The sequence below is a fragment of the Diceros bicornis genome, chromosome 29 (genome assembly GCF_020826845.1).
Source record: "Diceros bicornis minor isolate mBicDic1 chromosome 29, mDicBic1.mat.cur, whole genome shotgun sequence".
NCBI lineage: Eukaryota > Metazoa > Chordata > Mammalia > Perissodactyla > Rhinocerotidae > Diceros > Diceros bicornis.
In genome coordinates, this window is record NC_080768.1 from 21161471 (window position 1) to 21179242 (window position 17772).

Below are 17772 nucleotides of genomic sequence, written 5' to 3' on the forward strand. Positions count from 1 at the left end.
ATTTTGGGTGGTTCAGTTGAATTTCCATAAATAAGGCAAAGAGTTGGGGAATCCACCCTGGTGCTGTGCTTTAAGAGGATGTCTCCCCTTCTGTAGTGTTTATTTTGGATAAAATTTTAGTAGTGTATGTGCTGTATGCCATGTAGGTGTCTGGGTGTCACAAAATAAAATGATAGGGTGTTATGGCTTCCCTGGAAGTATGGCCAGGCCAACATAGTCCCATCATAATATAAATCCAAAAGACTCAGGACACTATTGTCATTTCTGTTGTTTTCCAGACAGCCCTATAAATACACTCCTTTTCGTTCCTGATAAGTTACTGACTTTGGTTAGAGAGAACTGTTGTTCCCTTTTCTCCCTCCAGACACCAGTAAAGGACTTATAATTGCCTAATCTCTAGCCGGATTTCTCTTTTTTATTGTAAGCAATGGTTTTTCTCTTACTTCCAATAAAATATTTGGTGCTATCAATATTTTTTCCATTTTAAATTACTGACATGAGTGAAATGTTTGTTTTCAAATGTGAAATGTTTTATTTCATCCTTACAACCAAGGACTTTGTGGTTAACGTTCTCTTAACCCTTTTCACTTCTGTCTTTGAAACTGCTATAAGAAGGTGGAAGTCTGTTGCTACTTGTTTGTCTAATTTCTAAATCTAATCAAATATTCTTTATATTAGAATTTGGACTCTGTGATTGTGTTAAATGATCAGTCAACACTGTGTCTTTTCCAGAAAAGCCCTCAGATCATGTATCTAGAGCAAGAATTGGAAAGCCTGAAAGCTGTGTTAGAGATCAAGAATGAGAAACTTCATCAACAGGACGTCAAGTTAATGAAAATGGAGAAACTGGTGTGTGTCTTTCAGTGCCTTACCAAATAGAATAACGTCTGTGAAATAGGAACTGGGCTCTGAACTAGAACATTTGTTTTAACTGCTACTTAAAGATATTTGGAAATATACAAAAAGGGGAGGTTACATTTTCTTTTCTATGTTTGCTCAAGGCTTATTCATTGCCACCTTCTGGAACATTCTTTTCAAGGAACATGTAAAAGAAGCATTCAGTCCTTGGAAAAACCACAACAAACAAATCAGGCTCCCGTTTCAGTGTTCTGTGACTCTTTACCTGCATAAGAAGAATTTTAAAATAAAGTAAAATTAGTACTTTAACATATCACCAACTCTGGGCAGGTATCTTAGGCCCAAAACAGTTGGATATATCAATTAAGCACATTGGAGCAATTCAATCTTGCTATCCAACTTCTTCATCTTGCTTCTTGTTAATTAGAATCTGATAAAAGAATTGTGCTGTAATAAATTAAATACAGTTGGACAAATAGCAAGCATTATGAAAAATATGAATAAAGTTCAGCTTGCAGCCTCTAGGACAGAGAACTGAGGTTATGGTGTGCGTCTGTCCAGAACTGTGTGTTTGAGCAGTGTGTTCAGTGTGAGTCTTGGCCCAGCCCTGGAACACAGTTGCTAGGAGCCAGGAGTCGAACCAAGCGGGCAGGGTCTGGCAGGGCAGCTTAGATGACCCCAGCCACTGGTGTGTGTACTTTGCTCTTGAGTGTGCCAGCCGCCTCACATTGCTTGCACCCTCTCCCCCCAAGTATGAGTGACTCATTGTTGAGTAAGTGCCTCATTCAAACCCAAACCAGCCCTGGACCCTGGGGAGCATGGAGGTCACTCTTTGTTTGCTTTTTTCGTTTGTTTGTTTGGGTTTTGGTGTTTGGTTCGGTTTTCTTCTAGAAACTCTTACCTCTCCACTGAGGGAGGGGAGGGCCAAACCCCAAGTGGATATGTGGGCTCTGAATTACCAGGAAATTTTTTTTTTTTTTTACAGGAAGGAAAGGAGCTCGTGGTTGGTTAATAGCCCCAATCTAGTATATACACCAGTTACATCAGGTCTGATAACTCTGCTAAGTGGCAGTCAGTGAGGACTCAGATAATCCTGTTAATAATTTGTCACCCTATATGCTATTCAAGCATCAAAACTTTTCGAACAATCGTGTGCAATAAGAACAGGCTCTGCTGTAAAATGACTCACACATTTTAATTTTTGTTGATCCACAAGTATTTGTCTCTTGCCCTGCTCAAGAGGCATTGTGATATTAGCATTGCACTGTGTATATGCAGAAAGATGCGTTGATATGGTGACAGGTAAGTGCACTGTTACCTTATTTATTTGTAAGCTCCAGGCCTTTGTAGAAAATAAGACACTTAGAAAGGAAGGAGGGAAACCTTTGGTCTGAAAACCAGCTCTGCTGATAATTAGCTGACATCACCAGGGCTAGTTTCCTCTCCTCTAAAATGAGGAATTGGATGAGCTACTATTTTAAGGCCAATCACTGCCCAGTCTCTAATTCCAGATCTTCCCACCTCATGTTTTATCTTGAATTCATTGATAATTGCTGGAAGTTCCAAGGTCCCCTTTTTCTTACATTCTAGTCTCATGTTTTAGGAAAGTTATTTCATCTGATTGGCTTGTCCCGAGCATTTTCTGGATAATATGACGTATTAAGAACAATAGGACTCCCAACTAAGAGCCATAGTCAGAGTAGGTTACTCCCAGGCTACAATGACAGGGACTTAGAGTTAATTCTGACAGAGCTATGATGCTGCCTCCTAGGCAAGCAATAAAATCTCACCTTTAGAAAACGAGCTGTGATGTAATCAGCTCTTCATCATGTTAAGTGATTAAATGTCTTCTGGGATTTTTATCCTGTCATCTCACAACTGATCAATTTGTTTTCCTTGAAAGTTTAGCCTGGGCAGGCCAGCAGGAGAACAAATGTATCTTCAGGTGAACTGAGCAGGGAGCTTTCTGTAGAGTCACTTCTCCTATTGGACGCTCTACAGAGCTTTGTGAATTGCTGCTTTATGTGGCCACTCAGAGGTCAATGCTAAAGAGTAACTGGAAACCATATTTAAGGCCACATTAAACATTGCCAAGAACTGTGAACTGTTGGCCTATGAGTTTTCCAAATGTGGGAATTTTTTTTTTCTTTCGCATAATTTTCCATAAGAAGCTGTAGTGCCCCTAATAAAGGCAGGCTGTCTAGCTGCTGTTTTTGTTTTACCACCTTGAAAGTAAAAGAGACACGGCCCCCAGGGCTGCCCAGGGCAGGGCACCAATTCTCAGAGGGAATTCTAAAACAGTGTGACCTGGAACAAATCAGTTACCTCCTGAGTGTGTCAGTTTTCAAGCGGCCTGGCATACATTTTTAAAAAATAATATCCAGATGCTCTACTTTGCTGCTTTAGATTCTTTTTGCAGTGCGTCAGTGTACAGATAGTTCAACATATTATTAAACTTAATTAAATCTCTCCAAAGTGTGCTTGTGCCAGGAATGCACCGTAGGAAATGAGGGGCTTTATTTATTTTTAAGATATAAACGTTGTCATTCTTGTTTACGCCAAGGTGCACAACAACACAGCCCTGGTCGACAAATTGAAGCGATTCCAACAGGAGAACGAGGAATTAAAGGCTCGGATGGACAAGCACATGGCAATTTCAAGGTAAAAATAAAACGGTCCTGTTTTTCCTGGGGTCCTCCCTTCCTCGAACTTTGAGTGTTACTTTCTTCCCACGCTCCATCCAAGTGCCTCCTGGAAACGCGACTGAAGCGGGTGGTTAAAGAGGTACTATTTCTATCTGGAAAATATGATGGTAGCACTTCATGATTTTACCACACTGGCCTGGACCAAATGCTGAGACCTCAGTGGGCCAGCCTTCCCCCGGGGCCCCCTGGCTTGTTGGCACCAAGAATGCTTTCGCAGAAGGAGCATCACAAGACCAGACAGGAAGCAGCCCCAAACACCAGACAGTCATAAGACATGCAGAATATTTGTGGGAGCAGCACTCAGCCTACTATGAAATTGCCCCCAAAAGTGCAGCTTTTGCTTTGGCTCAAGCTCACTTTTCCAGGGCTTCTCAGCCAGCCAACAACCCGTGCCCAGGAGCTCAGTGCAGACCTCCCTTTTATTGCAAAGGGATCATGTTTTGGGTTCTCAAATATAAAATGGTAAGAGAATTTTTTTCAAGTTATTTATTTTTAACTCAGATCCACATGGTTTCTGGGTCTCTCTTGTCTTGAAGGCAACTTTCCACCGAGCAGGCCGTCCTGCAGGAGTCGCTGGAGAAGGAGTCGAAAGTCAACAAGCGACTCTCCATGGAGAACGAGGAGCTGCTGTGGAAGCTGCACAACGGAGACCTGTGTAGCCCCAAGAGGTCCCCCACGTCCTCCGCTATCCCCTTCCAGTCGCCAAGGAACTCGGGCTCCTTCTCCAGCCCCAGCGTCTCACCCAGATGACGCTGTCGGAAAGCCAGGAGACTGTCGGAAGGCATTTCTACAGGTCTGCAGGGCTGACCCAACCGTGACCGTGGGAGCAAGAGCTGCATTAGCTGCCATGTAACTACCGCCCCAGAACTAGAAAGTTCTCACCCCCAGAATTGGCTCCTTATGAGACTGGAACTCTGGAGGAACACTTGACTCTGTCCAAGAGACTCCTCCCCAGAAGATCTCGGAATTGGTCTACACGGATGCCGTCGCACAAAGCACTTAGAGAACAAGAACCTTGTTCATTGCCTTTTCACCTAAGCATAAGGGGAAAAACTCTCAGGGGCCTATTAAGATAAAGATTTATAACCTTTGTAATGTTCTTCACCACAGACACCTTGTGACTTTTATTTTGGTCTGACTGGGGATGTGTGAATGAGATGGATGTAACAGAGTGTCATGTGTCTGATGCTGCCTCCTGTGCTGTGTATTCAAAGTCAAAAGCTGAATATATCTGGATATGTACTAATCAAATCATAGTCAGTGTATGCATTTCTGCAAAAGCCATACAAGAGCAAGCAATAGTTGCTTGAATTCTGGTTCTCTCTAACACCACCTCCGCTCAGCCCTTTGACATGGGGGGAGAGGGAATGGCACGAAAAGCTTTGACGTGTCCGTGTCTGTACATCCTCAACATCCTTTTGGAGTATCTTGTTAGCAGTCTTTCAGTGTTCAGCCATGTCAGTTGAAACTAACTAGATTTTTTTCTGTAGATTTTTAACTTACCCATGCGAACCTAACATTACACTACGATCCATTTCCTCAGGCTAGGAGCAAATATAGAACTGTAATTTTTCTAGAAATCTGTATATAAAGGGCAGTACCAATGGATTACTTCTGCCTTACGTTTACGTTGATCTAAGCTATCCTCACGGATTTAAACTATCTTCTTTCCCGTTATCTCATCTCCTCCCTTTCCTTCCTCCCCCTTCCGGAGCCACAAAAGCAAACCTTCTACCTCCTTTCTTCTTTTCTCTGGGACAAGGAAAAAGGAATATTCTTTTCCAGAGCCAGGTCATCTTCAAGGTACTGAAACCACTTTCCAAGTAAACCAAGGCCTGGATCTAATAGTACAAATTTTGGGAAATCCTAGAGAGAGTAAAGAATGAGAGTGAGTCATTGGCTAGCAGAACTAAGCAAGATAGGATTCACTGCATACTGATGAATAGGAGCACCTTGATTAAATCAACAATGCAGTATTGAATAAAACAAAACAGTCTGGTCAGATAATGCTAAGTTTCCACGTACCCTTTGAGGAATCCTTCTGTCATTGGGAAGGTGGCAAAATGGCCAGCCAACAAGTGGAAAATGTGGCTTGTACAACTCAGAGGATCCTCTGAGTTGCATTTCGATTTCTTTTCAAAACTTATTACCTCCCCTAGTTCTGATACTTTGTGGGGAGGTGGAAGGAAGAACTGTGGCTTTTTGTCCCTCTGCTTGGGTATGTCAGCATCGTGATGTCAATATTTACTAATCTGTGTTGCTGATGTTCAATGGCTGTACAAAGAACCCTGATGGTAAGAACAGATTCAGGCTACTAGAGGTGTATGTTTGAGTCATCATTTACATGTACGTTACATAGCAAACTGATAGTCATGATGCATGTTTTTTTTAAATTAGTGATTGTGTCTGAAGTCTTTTACCTCCAATAGATTATTATGTATGTAACCTTCTCTGCTTCTCATAAATGGGAATATAGGTTCACTACCACTTCCTGGAATATCTCTCTGCTCACCCTTCTAAGTTCTCAACGTCATTAGCCAAAGTTAGGTTTGCCATCCAACCCTCCACATGGTAAATCTTGTGCTGTTCCCTGCTGTCCTCCGTACCATTTAGGTGTCTGGGGAAATCAGTCTTACACAATTAATAGAAAATGTCTTCAGAGAATGGGAGGCAACAGGAGAGAAAATAGGAAACAAAACAGAGAACTTCAAGATTTTTTTCAAACCAAATGTTTTACGTAGGATGTAAAATGTTGGCACGTCATAAAAATATGGATGTGTAAACAACTATAGTTGTGCTCAGTTTGTAGTGATGGAAGGTGTATTTTACTTTGATCAAATAAATAATGCTGGAATATTCGATATGTGAATTGCAACCATTGACATATTTCACTCTTCAAAATGTAACCCAATTTATAGCCCCTCTCACAGCACAGGAGTTGACGTCGTGTCTCCTCTTAAGCTATTTCCCAGGAATTTCCAATGCAACCACAAAATTGGTCACGGGCTGACATTTGGCTCACAGCTAGACTTAGAGCTAAGCTTTTCTAAATTCAAAGCCATGCGTATTTGAGAAATAAATTTTGACTGGTTTTAACAATTTCTGCTCTATAAGGTAAGAAAATTGGAACAGCTATGGTCTGAATATTTTGAAGATGGCAAAAAAGTCTAAACAGAGTTGAATCTTCTTTGATCTGTATATCTCTTTTGTATTGAAAGTTAAACTTTTAAACACACAGGCTCTAGTTCTTTGTGGAATGGACTCATCTAGAATTGGTACTTTTTTTTTTTTTTTGATGAGGAAGATTAGCCCTGAGCTAACATCCGATGCCAATCCTCCTCCTTTTTGCTGAGGAAGACTGGCCCTGGGCTAACATCTGTGCCCATCTTCCTCCACTTTATATGGGACACTGCCACAGCATGGCTTGACAAGTGGCGTGTCGGTGTAAGCCCGGGATCTGAACCTGCAAACCCCGGGCTGCTGCAGTGGAGCGTGCGCACTTAACCACTGAGCCACCAGGCCGGCCCCTAGAATTAGTACTTTTGAGTGCAGCAATGTAAAACAAGTATACGTGATTTTTTTTTCAATATCTTCATAACCCACATTAGCTTTAAAGTGGCTGCCGAGGAAAAAGTGGCTTGTCTAGCATTAAAATCTTAAGTTGTTGCCGTGAATAAGTAGTTGAACTGTATATCACTACATTTTATATTCTCATTTTTGTGGTGGTTAAATCAAGTAGAATACTGATTTATATCAAGTAGAATATTAGGTATTTACCCAAACATTGCTGCCAACAAGTCCTTCTGGATGTACTTCAAACCAACTTATAAAAAACAAGAGCACTTAGCCTGCTTATTTTTTTTACAAAAACTTGCTCATTTAATAGAAAATGATTATATAAAGTTGTTTACATATATGCTTTCTTAGTAGAAAAAGTAGAAACGCATATACGTGGGTAAGCAATTGAAATACATGCTTTCTGTTAGAAGAATTAACACGTCTGTTATTAGACCGGATGACTTCCTTTTAGTTGGGTTGTCTGGGTCTAACTTACAAAGCAGAGGTTGGGGTTTGGCGCTGACATCAGCCTCTGGCAAAGCACTAGTCGAAAGAACCCCAAAGCTGGTTGTGTACACAAATGGGCTTTCTATCAGTTCATTAGACTGCATTTTCCAAGTCAGGAAAACTCAACAGTGGTAGCGACTGTAGTCTGTCCTTGGAGATTCTGAGCAGTGCAAATGTAATATCCTGCATCAGTGGTCTCAAAGTCTTCAACTGTCATGATGCTCTGGGAGATTCTTGTGGTGTGTGCCAGTCCTCTGTGGATCAGCCTCCATGTGTCTTGGATCCTCACAGGCCTTTCATCCTGTTGAACAACACCCACAAGGACTGAAGCACCAATGACAAGCGGCTGTAAACAGCTCCCATTCACCCAACACTATTGTGCGTTTCTTTCGAAGTGCAAAACACATGCTTAGAAAAGACTAGTTGGTACGCGTAGCTCATAGAGCTTTTACACTGGATAATCATTTTAGGCTGCATTTTTTCCAAGCAGAGTCTTGAATTTCATTATTCTGTTTGGCTCTCTCTCTCTGCCTTTTTCTTCAGTGAGTTCTTAATATAAGATTTATTCCTTTGGAACTGCAAGAATGTAGAACTGGCATAAAAACATGGATCAAGTTTTCCACTGCTCTTCACAATGCCCACTTGCACCCCCTCGCTTAGTAGTTCTTAGTCACAGAATTTAAAGTCAAAGAGAAGTCCAAAGCTCTCGCCGTGTAAATGAATAAAAGCTCCCGATTGTTCAGATTTGGAAGAAGAAGTATGATTAGTCAAATGTGCCAGAGGGCTCCAGGGGGAGAAAGCTGTACAAGGATGGATAACGTGATGCCCTAGATGACATAACTCCCTATTTCTAGAAAGTGAGATGGTCACTTTTGAGATCCTTCATCCAACTATGGTGATAAGAACATAATGTTTTCTGGATTAGTTTAACATAATTGTAATATTTATAGTAGTACTAAATATGCTTTCTGCTCATAAAATAATCATTAGCAACATAAAAGAAGAAAACCTCTATTGAAAATCATTAGTGTCTTCTAAGTGTGACAATTCTTTTTAAAAACGAGTACCTAGTTCCAGGATACTAGAAAATACTATTCTCCAAGGAGAGTTATTTTCCACCAATCATAGCCCTTAAGTGAGAAGTTTACTGGCTACTAAGTATGTCTCAGGAGGCCAAATCTCTTCTGGCAACAAAGGGATTGTTCCGTGTTGGTAGAGAAGCTGTTTATTTTAGTGAGTGGAACATGCAGAGGCTAACGAGGCTGTAGATGCTGTTTTGAGAAGTCTATTTTAAAATGCTCTCTGGCCTCACAGCACCTTTGGACAGGCCTAGGCTTATATGCCCACTTGGTGGATGTCTGCCCAGAGCTGCTTGCCACGGGGCACAGCTTGTACAGAGGGGAACACGCTGAAGGATACCAGAAGGAGGTTAGATTGGCCTCTCATCAACCCGGAATGAAGACTGAAGATTGAGGTTGGGGTGGAGAAAGAGGGAACCCTCTTCTTTCTCTTGCATGCCCCTTTCCCTTCTTAAGGTTATGAGGGAAGACCGCATAGGAAGGGGGTATGTTGAATGAATTGCCTAATGGAACCCTGTCACCCTTTTTCCTATCCTTTTAAAAAAAAAAGCCATTTGTAAATACACTGAAAGGTCTTAGAGGAAAACAAGCAAGCCCTGGCCCTTACCATAGACCCATGCATTTCCTGCCCTTCTTGAGTTATGGCTTATCTCACTGAGAGGTGGGGTGGGGGAAAAACTGAGTTAACACGGCTGGTTGAGACTGGGGTACAGCACTTACCTTCTGTCCTGGGTAGATCCACCTGAATTCCACCTCAACATCAGGCTCCCCTAGGACAGTGCAGAGGACACTGATGTCATCCCCACCTTTTACTTTGTTTGAGGACGCCAAGATGGTTGTTGAGGGAGGGCCGCTGGGAACTGGAAGTGAGCAGGAGACAGGGCAAGTGAGATGAAATCCATGAGTACAACATTAGAGACAAACCTACAGACATTCTTTTCTTTGGACAGATATGTAACATTTCTGCCTTTCTTCCAGCTTCCCAAGAGCACCAGGCCTACTCTATCCCACCACTTTTGGTTTCCTTTGAAGCCTCCTCTCTCTCTCTACCTTGGTGGTCCAGGTTGAGGTAGTTATCCAGAACTCCCCAGGTCCAGCCATTACACCTGTAATTAGAGGAGGAGGCTAAAAGGTCTGCCGGGGGGTCATGTGAAGGGAATGAAACAGTTGAGGAAGAAGGTACCTGGGGGTAGGGCAAGTGGAAGGTAGAGAAGGCAGCCGAGAGGTGAAGATGAACAGAGAAGGTACGGGACTGTCATCAGAAGAGGAGAAAGTCTAAATCTACTAATGAGAAAGATGTTCGCAGGAAGGGCGGGAGTGCTACCTACGTTTGCAGTGCCTTTACGTCACAGCATTTCAGAAACAAATTTCCTCGTTACTGTCGGTTCACTAAAGTAATTTTGATGGCAGCCTTGAGTAAGAAGGCAATGTGCTAGAGCTGGGACAACGGCAGCGAACAAGACAGACGTGGTCTCTGAGCCCCTGGGGCCACTATTCTAGTGGAGGAGACGGACACTAAGCAAATGGTCGTGTGGTTAATTTAAAACTTGAGTTGTGTTAAGAACTATGAAGGAGAAGCCCTAAGTACTCCAGAAGTTCAGAATAGTCTGAGAAGGAGGAAAGTGTTCCTTGAGGAAAATTTGAACTAAAATCTGAGGGGTGAGTTTAACAGGCATGGAAGGACAACGGGGGGCGTGGGCAGACCAGAATTGCGGTGTGCAAAGCCCCCACGGTGAGAGGCAGGAAGGCCAGGATAGGCTGCAGAGCAGGGAGGAGGGCAGAGGCCGGTCATGCAAGGCCTTTCAGGCACGTGGAAGAGAAAAAAGGTGGGCATGGAGGAGACCAATTGGAAAGGTGTTTGCAGTAGTCCAAGAAGGAGATGATGATATCTTGAACTCTTTCTGCAGTGAGGATGGAGAGAAACAATAGGATTTGAGAGAAATTTAATGGAAAAAGTCAAAAAGATAGAGGAGACGAGAGGGTCAGGTTGACTTCTAGTCTCGGGCCTGTGTACCAGGGAACTGCATTGCCATCACAAAGCTGAAAAACCCAGTCCAGGAGGAAGATCCAGAGTGCAGGGAAAGGCCTAGGAAGCCCCTGAGCACAGACATGAACTAGGCAGTTGGATACATGAAGCTGGAACTCCCAGATCTGGGCCACATAAATTCACTTGGGAGTTAAGAGTGAACAGATACACAGCAGAGCGTGGATACGGCTGAGCTGGCCTGAGCTGGCCTAAGAAGAGAACAAGGAGTGAGAAGGAAGGTACCTTGGGCAACTCCAACATTTATAAGCTGGGAGAGATCTAAAGAGCTGACAAAGCAGAATGAGAAAGTTGAAGGGAAAGCAGGGAAAAAATGGGGCCAGGGAAGATGGGGTTTCATGCAGGAGAGGCAGAGTCTAGGAGGATGAGGACGGAAACTTGTCTGCTGGATTTAATGGCCTGGGAGGCCCTGAGGCCCTTTGCAATAGCTGTTGGTGACACACAGGAGAGAAAGCTGAGCAGTGTGTGGAAGGGAAGGAAATGGAGACAGGGAAGGGGAGAGCCCTTTCAGGGAGTTTGGCTGTGATAGGAAAGAGAGATGCTCTTAGCCAAGGGCTGAGGGTGGTCAAAGGAGGGTAGTGAGAGTTATTTGGGAACAGAGTGTTGGGGACCATGGCCTAGTGAATAACCCCACGGCCTAGTTCTCACCCCACGGCTGAGAACAAGAGGCATTCAGGAGCCCAAGTTCTCACCTCAAAGAGCAGCTAGCTCCTGGGGCCACTCGTCCCCCCACAGGGCTGCCCAAGCAGCACCATGCAGTAGAACAGACTCTACCCCACACACAGACCACTCACCCCGGTCATGCAAGAGTTCTCGGAGGGAGAAGAGTCATCACTGAGGGACTATAGTGCGTGAAGAGAAACCATCTCCTCTGACTCTCAGGGGTTGGCGAGGGGGTGCCTTCTCTCCTGGAAGTCAGGGGAGGGAGGCCCAAGAGAATCACTTTTCAAGGAAGGGGAGGTGATAGGTTGTTTTGCAGTAGATCTGCTTGCCGGCTGCCCCTGTGCCACCAGCCCAGGGCTGGAGACCACTGGGAGGGGTGGCCTGGGGGGGTGCCAGGTGGATAGGGCAGCCAGATTGTGTCCCTGCTGTAAGTTTCTGCTCCAGAAAAATGTTACATGCTCCAGAGTCAGGGGATTAGAAGGACATAGAAATTTTAGGGCTACAGCCTTTCTGAGACCACATTGCAGCGCAGAGCAAAGAGATACACAGGAACAGCGGAGGCCTTCAGCTGAGAGTCCAGAAGGAGGACAAGGCTGAATCTGAGAGGGGCCTAAGGCACCACAGGCTGCTTAGGGGTGAGTTTCGTATCACCCATGACAAGGTGTTGGAGCCACCATCTGTTCCCATGGGGTTCACAGACAAGCCCAGTCAGCATTTACTACCAGGGGATGAGTGCTTCTGGACTGCAGCCTCTCCCATTCTCCCCTCAGGCCAGCACCAGAGCAGGGAGGGGAGGGGAGCTAGACTGTCTCCCCCACTAACACCCCCACTCTACCCCTCACCCCCAACTCCAAGCCACGGAAGTCACCAGTGTAGCTCATGCCGGTGGGGAGAGATCTTTGGGTCAAATGTGGGGTTAAAGATTCTAAATGAACAGTCTTAGAAACTGGATGAGACTGTCTTACTAACCCAAAGCACCTGTTGGATGTGGAATTGGACTGAGATATCATTAATAGACCTCACTACCCTTAGGAAAGGGTGTTTCAATACAGCAGAATTAATGGAAGTTACTGGAGAAAAAAGTATTTCTTGTATGAACCTACCGAATTGAAACTCCTCACTAAAATGGTCATGTTAAAAAAAAATAGTTCAGTGGAGAGATTTGAGCATACTTCAGTTCTGTCAAGAAGTGGAGAGTGAGACCAACTGGAAGAGAATGAATTTCCCCACCCATGGGATTTTTCGAGCAACCCTCAGCATGGAGAAAGGGTATAGTTATGTTCATCCAGAATGGTGTTTTCTTGGACAGGTGGGAGGAGAGCACAGAGGGGCCAGGAGTTCAGGGCATTGGCAGAGAGCATTGAGGTGATGAGCCCTGGAATGTAAGCCGGGGGGAGGGGCGGGAGAGCACTGGGGAATAGAGAGAGTAGAGGGTGGAGGTGACGATCGGTGCAGAAGGAGTCACCGAACACTGGACAAACAATCTGGGAAGGTACAAAGCTGTGGTTGGAGGTGGAGATCTGACTCAGTGATTCCTAAGTCAGAGCAGTTGTAGTTGTTGACATGCTAAAGTTGTGACCAAGGGAGGGCTGTCTGAGGCGAAGTGGATGAGGTGGTCAGTGAACCAAGCCAATGGGTTCCAAGTAGATGTTGATGTCACCCAGAAAATGGAGGGGCAAGGAGGACATTGAGTCAATGAGGGGAGTGACAGGAAAGGAGGTAACAAAGCTGGTATAGCCGCGAGCCATGAGTCTCAGAGGAGCAGAGGTTCCTAGCAGCCCGTGAGAAAATGAGAGCTGGGAAGTGGGAATGGGCACAAGGAGCACACTGACCCCACCTCCTGACCTTGAGGTGGGGAAAGGATAGTGACTTGAGGAGACAGCAGATTTTGGTTAAAACAAAGAGGATGTTCTCATCTGAGAGGATGTTCTAAGAAGAGTTCGGAGATTGCCTGATTGGAGAATTGCTGATCAATCATACAGAGGCAGTGCCAGAGTGAATGTCGGAAGGATTTGGAGAGAAGGGAGTCGAGGGGTGTTGGGTGGGGGGTCCCGGGCCAGGAAAAAGAACATTCTAGAAATGACGGTGCAGTAGAGGAGCCTTTAAGAACAGCATACTGTGCCTCATGATTTCCATCCACAATTGAGAACAGCAGTACCTGATACTGACCAGCTGGTAGTGACTAAGCTCTAGTTACTGGTAGGAGCAGGCTTACCTTCTACATAGAGCAGTTGGTACTTGACAGAGATCTGAGACTTGCCCCCAGCCTCTGCCTTGCAATAGACCACCCCCTGGTGGTCAGAATGAGGATGCAGATACACAAAACCTCTCTTCACGTCGTAAACAATGTCCGTTCCATTGGCTGGGATTTCTTTGGCCGGGAACTCCCTGTGGAGGGTGACTTTGGCTGACAGGACCGTCACTCGACAGGGAACCACAGCCTGTCTGTCCGGGTTCAAGTAGACAACATCAAAGTAACTGGGAGAAGGTACAAAGAGTTCTCCTTTCTCTGCAAAGGGAAAGACACAGGCTTATTTATTCTGGAGAAACAAGGTAAGAGGGCTTTAAGGATTCTTACATTCAGGGCACAAAGATGAGAGGGGACTGGCAATCTTCTCAGAATACTGAGTCCTTATGAATAGAAAAAGCTATTTTTTAATGCTTTTCCTTTTTTGGAAGAAAGATTTTACTTCTCATCTCCTTCAAGTTAACAAAAAAAAGTATTAGTTTAAGCCCACATCAGGCCCATGGATGACCCCACTGAGGAAGCAGGGAGGGAGACTGATTTCCTTATGTTAAGAGCAGTTTTAAAACCTGTAAACAATCTGCTGTGTCTCTGGAGAATTAGCCCCATAGCCTATGCCCAGTAACTGCCCATCGGGAGGGGTGCCCAGCATACAGAGCTCCTCTGAGAGGCCCGGCCCAGTGAGGGCACTGGCATCCTCACCCAGCCCTCACAGCCCAGAGGACCTCATTCCTGCCAACGTCAAGGAAAGAGAATGGAGGAGGGACAGATGAGGAACCCGCTGGTCTCGGATTCTGAGCTCAGCTTGGCTGCCACTGGGCCGCGGACCTTCAGCCAGCTTCTTACACACTTGCGTTCACTCTGCCTGTTCTCTTAAGCTCTAGATGAGGGCATTTGATCTTACAGAAATGAGAGAAATGAGGCCTGGTTTACCCATACTTTCCTTAGGACAGCCAAGGGACTCTGGGTTGGGTTTTTTGGTTTGTTTTTTTGTTTTTGGCGTGGCACATTAAATCCTCTGTTTTCTGGATCATTCTGTGAAGGGATATTATAGTAATTGCTAAAAGAAATCTTTCAACTTAATCACACTCTAACATTTGTTAAATTGTTTCCCATGTTCTTCCTGCAAGTTTCTGAAAACAAATAATTATTCTTGACTTTTCCTTCATTTAGCTTTGTTTGTCCCACAGTCGTATGGTGTTTCAGGGTGGGGACAGAATTCCTGGACACAACATCAAATGTCTTCACGGGCCAACAGTTCTTTGGCTATGAGTGCCAAATTCACTAACATGGAAGTCTTTCCCCCAGCTCTGCACGAGATCAAGAAAGAGTATGTCATGGCTCAGTGAGTCTCCTTGCAAGGCTTTGTATCAGGCCAGGTGATTTGTGCCTTAGGCAAGGGGCACCTTTGTCAATGTTGTACCTAATACCCACGTGTTCACACGGAGTAAGTCTACACGGCCTTGGATGTCCCACTTAATTTCTCTGTGCTTCAACATCTCCATTTGTAAAGAGAAGAATCTGGAGCAGTCAAGATATCTTTTTAGCAAAAACATTTAAGGAGTTTATAATTGTAAGATTTAGAAGCAACTTCTGTTTTAAGGTTTTGTAGAGGAATCTGAACCAATGAACAAAGCCAGTAGAACAAGTTAACAATCTGATTTCAGAACACAAAAATGTGGTCTTACTTCATGTACTATAATACGTGCTTTGAAAGATGCCAGTTGCCTTAACAAACAGCAAAAAAATATTTGCAATTAGTAGATTCCATCTACCAAAAAAAGTGTGTTGAAGTTCATTTAAAAAATTATAGATCACATATGCCCCCTACAAATATGTTTGTATTTACTCAGCTAGATGACAAACATTAATTTAAGAAAACTAAACACTTGGAAATTTAGATTTCAAAAAAAACTAAAGTTAATAGGCTATAAACTAAAATCCAAATTACAACAAACTCCATATTTAGTATGGTGCTTGTTAATGTGGTTTTACTACATGTAAAAATTAGAGCCCAAGCCTTTTGCTATGAGAAAGCCCTACTGCAGGTAATGTTCTCCTCCTTGATCTGGGTAGTAATTACATGTGTATGTCCACTTGAGGATAATTTTTTGGGCTGTAGAGTTATGATTTGTGTATATTTCTTTGTATATGTTATACTTTAATGAAAAGTTAAGAAGGGAAAAAAAACCCTCTGAGAGCCTCCTGGATAAAGATTAAACATAATATATGACAGTTGCTTAACCAAAAATTGCACAAATTAACAACAGTGAAAAAGAAGCTTCACAATGTTTGCAATCAAACTCCAGGAAACATACAAACATAATGAGTGCCAGACGTTTCTCTATGTGGGTAGTGGGAAAGCATATGTTCTGAAAGAATCCAGAGCCAGCAGCGGGAGGCTCAGCACTCCATAACAGCCAGTCTTGGTTTTGCAAACCAACCCATGCTTAAAAAGACAAATTGCTAAGTCCTGTACTGAAAATCCAACTGGACTCTTAACTTAGTGTTGAGGAAGGAGAAAATGATACCACACATTACTTCACCTCCCTTCTTGATCCAGGTTTCTTGACATAAATATTTATTTTTTAGCCTTCCTTTGCTTCACTAAATGGCTTCTATAAATTAAGAAAGAGGACTTGCCTCCAAAACTCAAAGACAGCCCATAAGCCTAATGGGACATTCTGCTCAAGGGAGGTCTTCAGTTTAAAATTTCAATTCAAAAACCAATACTTTGGGAAGACACAACAGTGCTAATCTTGGCAAAGAATCTTTATTCTGCAACTTGAAATATGATATCAGTCCTTCTCCAGAATAACAGGCTCTTACTAGTCTTAATTAGTTGTCTTTTCCACTGTTGCTTCCCAGTGTGGTATAACAGTAAGGGCGTATAGCAGTTCTGTGTAGCACATTCCAGGATGAGGATCAGAAGGGCTTACCTACGAACAACTGTTAGCAATTCTCCTGACAACACCAGTTATGCTAGCTAGTGTCTGTCTGCCTGTCTCTCAATCTATCCATCACCTTGTCCTAGAAATGGGTTAGGGCAGTAAGAACATTGGATCTTGGGTCAGAAAAACAGGGGTTGACTCTTTACTCTGCCATGACAAGTCATGGGACATTGAACGAGTCGCCTTGCCCTTTGGAGTCTCAGTAGCAGCGTTATTATTTCTGAAATAGAGATAATAAAGTAGCTTCTCCTTATTTCCAAAGGGGTTGTGGAAATCAAATGACATACATGGGCTTCCCGAACTGTAGAGGGCTCTGCTAATGCATCTGCTTGCCAGAGAGGAGCTATGTGAGCTGGAAGGGAAAATATGTGAGATTTTGCTACAGCATTCATTAAGAGCCAGTGCATAAGATCATTTGAGTCATAGGCCTATGTCACTGGAGGTCTGAAAGGTAAATGGATTCAGGATGTAAACAAATGTCATGAAAGCCCCTGTCTAGACACTAAGAAAGCATTCTGGCCTCACCTGAAATGCCTTGGACAACCGCAGCACCAGGGGGTGGCATCTAAGATTCCTGAAAGTTACTCCTGACCTCTGAACCTTGTTGTCGAGTCATATCCTCAAACATCAGAGTTTAGAGAGCTCTGCAGAGAAAGCAGGCTGGGAAGCTACTCTGCAATGCTTGTTTCTCCAAGTGCAAGTTCCACCTGGCAAACATCTACCTAGCACTGCAGGGGAAGAGAAGAGTTCTCCACTCTGACCTGCACACTTTCAGGTGCAGAAGCCACAAAGGGCCACAACCTTTTGGAATCCTGCCCCCAAAACTTCAGCTCAAAAATTCAGCTTAAAAGCACAGACGCCTTTAGCCAGGCATCCTATGACTGTGAAGCTTCCAGAAAGGCGATAATCATAGGTTCTGAGAGCACAGTGACTAAAAGTCTATAGGATGCTGTTGATTAGAGCTTTCTGCGTTGATGGAGATGTTCTCTGTCTGCATTGTCCCGTAGGATAGCCACTAGCCACATTTGGCCATGGAGCACTTGAAACATGGCAAATGCCACTGAGAAACTATTTTTAATTTTGTTTAATTGTAATTAATTCCCATTTAAATTTAAATAGTCACACGTGTCAAGTGGCTACCATATTGGACAATGCAGGTCCA

General features: G+C 43.8%; 2 protein-coding genes across 6 annotated transcripts in view; one reads left to right on the forward strand and one right to left on the reverse strand.

The window, feature by feature from the left end:
* Positions 1 to 4403, forward strand: part of MTUS1 (microtubule associated scaffold protein 1) — a 142701-nt gene extending 138298 nt beyond the window's left edge. For all 5 annotated transcript variants that reach the window (XM_058525073.1, XM_058525071.1, XM_058525072.1 and 2 more), the window contains 3 exons: positions 733 to 849; positions 3422 to 3519; positions 4100 to 4403. In XM_058525073.1, the coding sequence (XP_058381056.1) occupies positions 733 to 849; positions 3422 to 3519; positions 4100 to 4313 (429 nt within the window). In that variant the 3' untranslated portion in view covers positions 4314 to 4403. The remainder of the gene's footprint in view (positions 1 to 732; positions 850 to 3421; positions 3520 to 4099) is intronic.
* A 3106-nt stretch (positions 4404 to 7509) lies between these two features.
* Positions 7510 to 17772, reverse strand: part of PDGFRL (platelet derived growth factor receptor like) — a 48357-nt gene continuing 38094 nt past the window's right edge. Inside the window, exons 4-6 of the mRNA XM_058525082.1 lie at positions 13630 to 13923; positions 9428 to 9567; positions 7510 to 7929 (exon numbers count right to left, since the gene is read on the reverse strand). Of these exons, the coding sequence (XP_058381065.1) occupies positions 7741 to 7929; positions 9428 to 9567; positions 13630 to 13923 (623 nt within the window). The 3' untranslated portion in view covers positions 7510 to 7740. The remainder of the gene's footprint in view (positions 7930 to 9427; positions 9568 to 13629; positions 13924 to 17772) is intronic.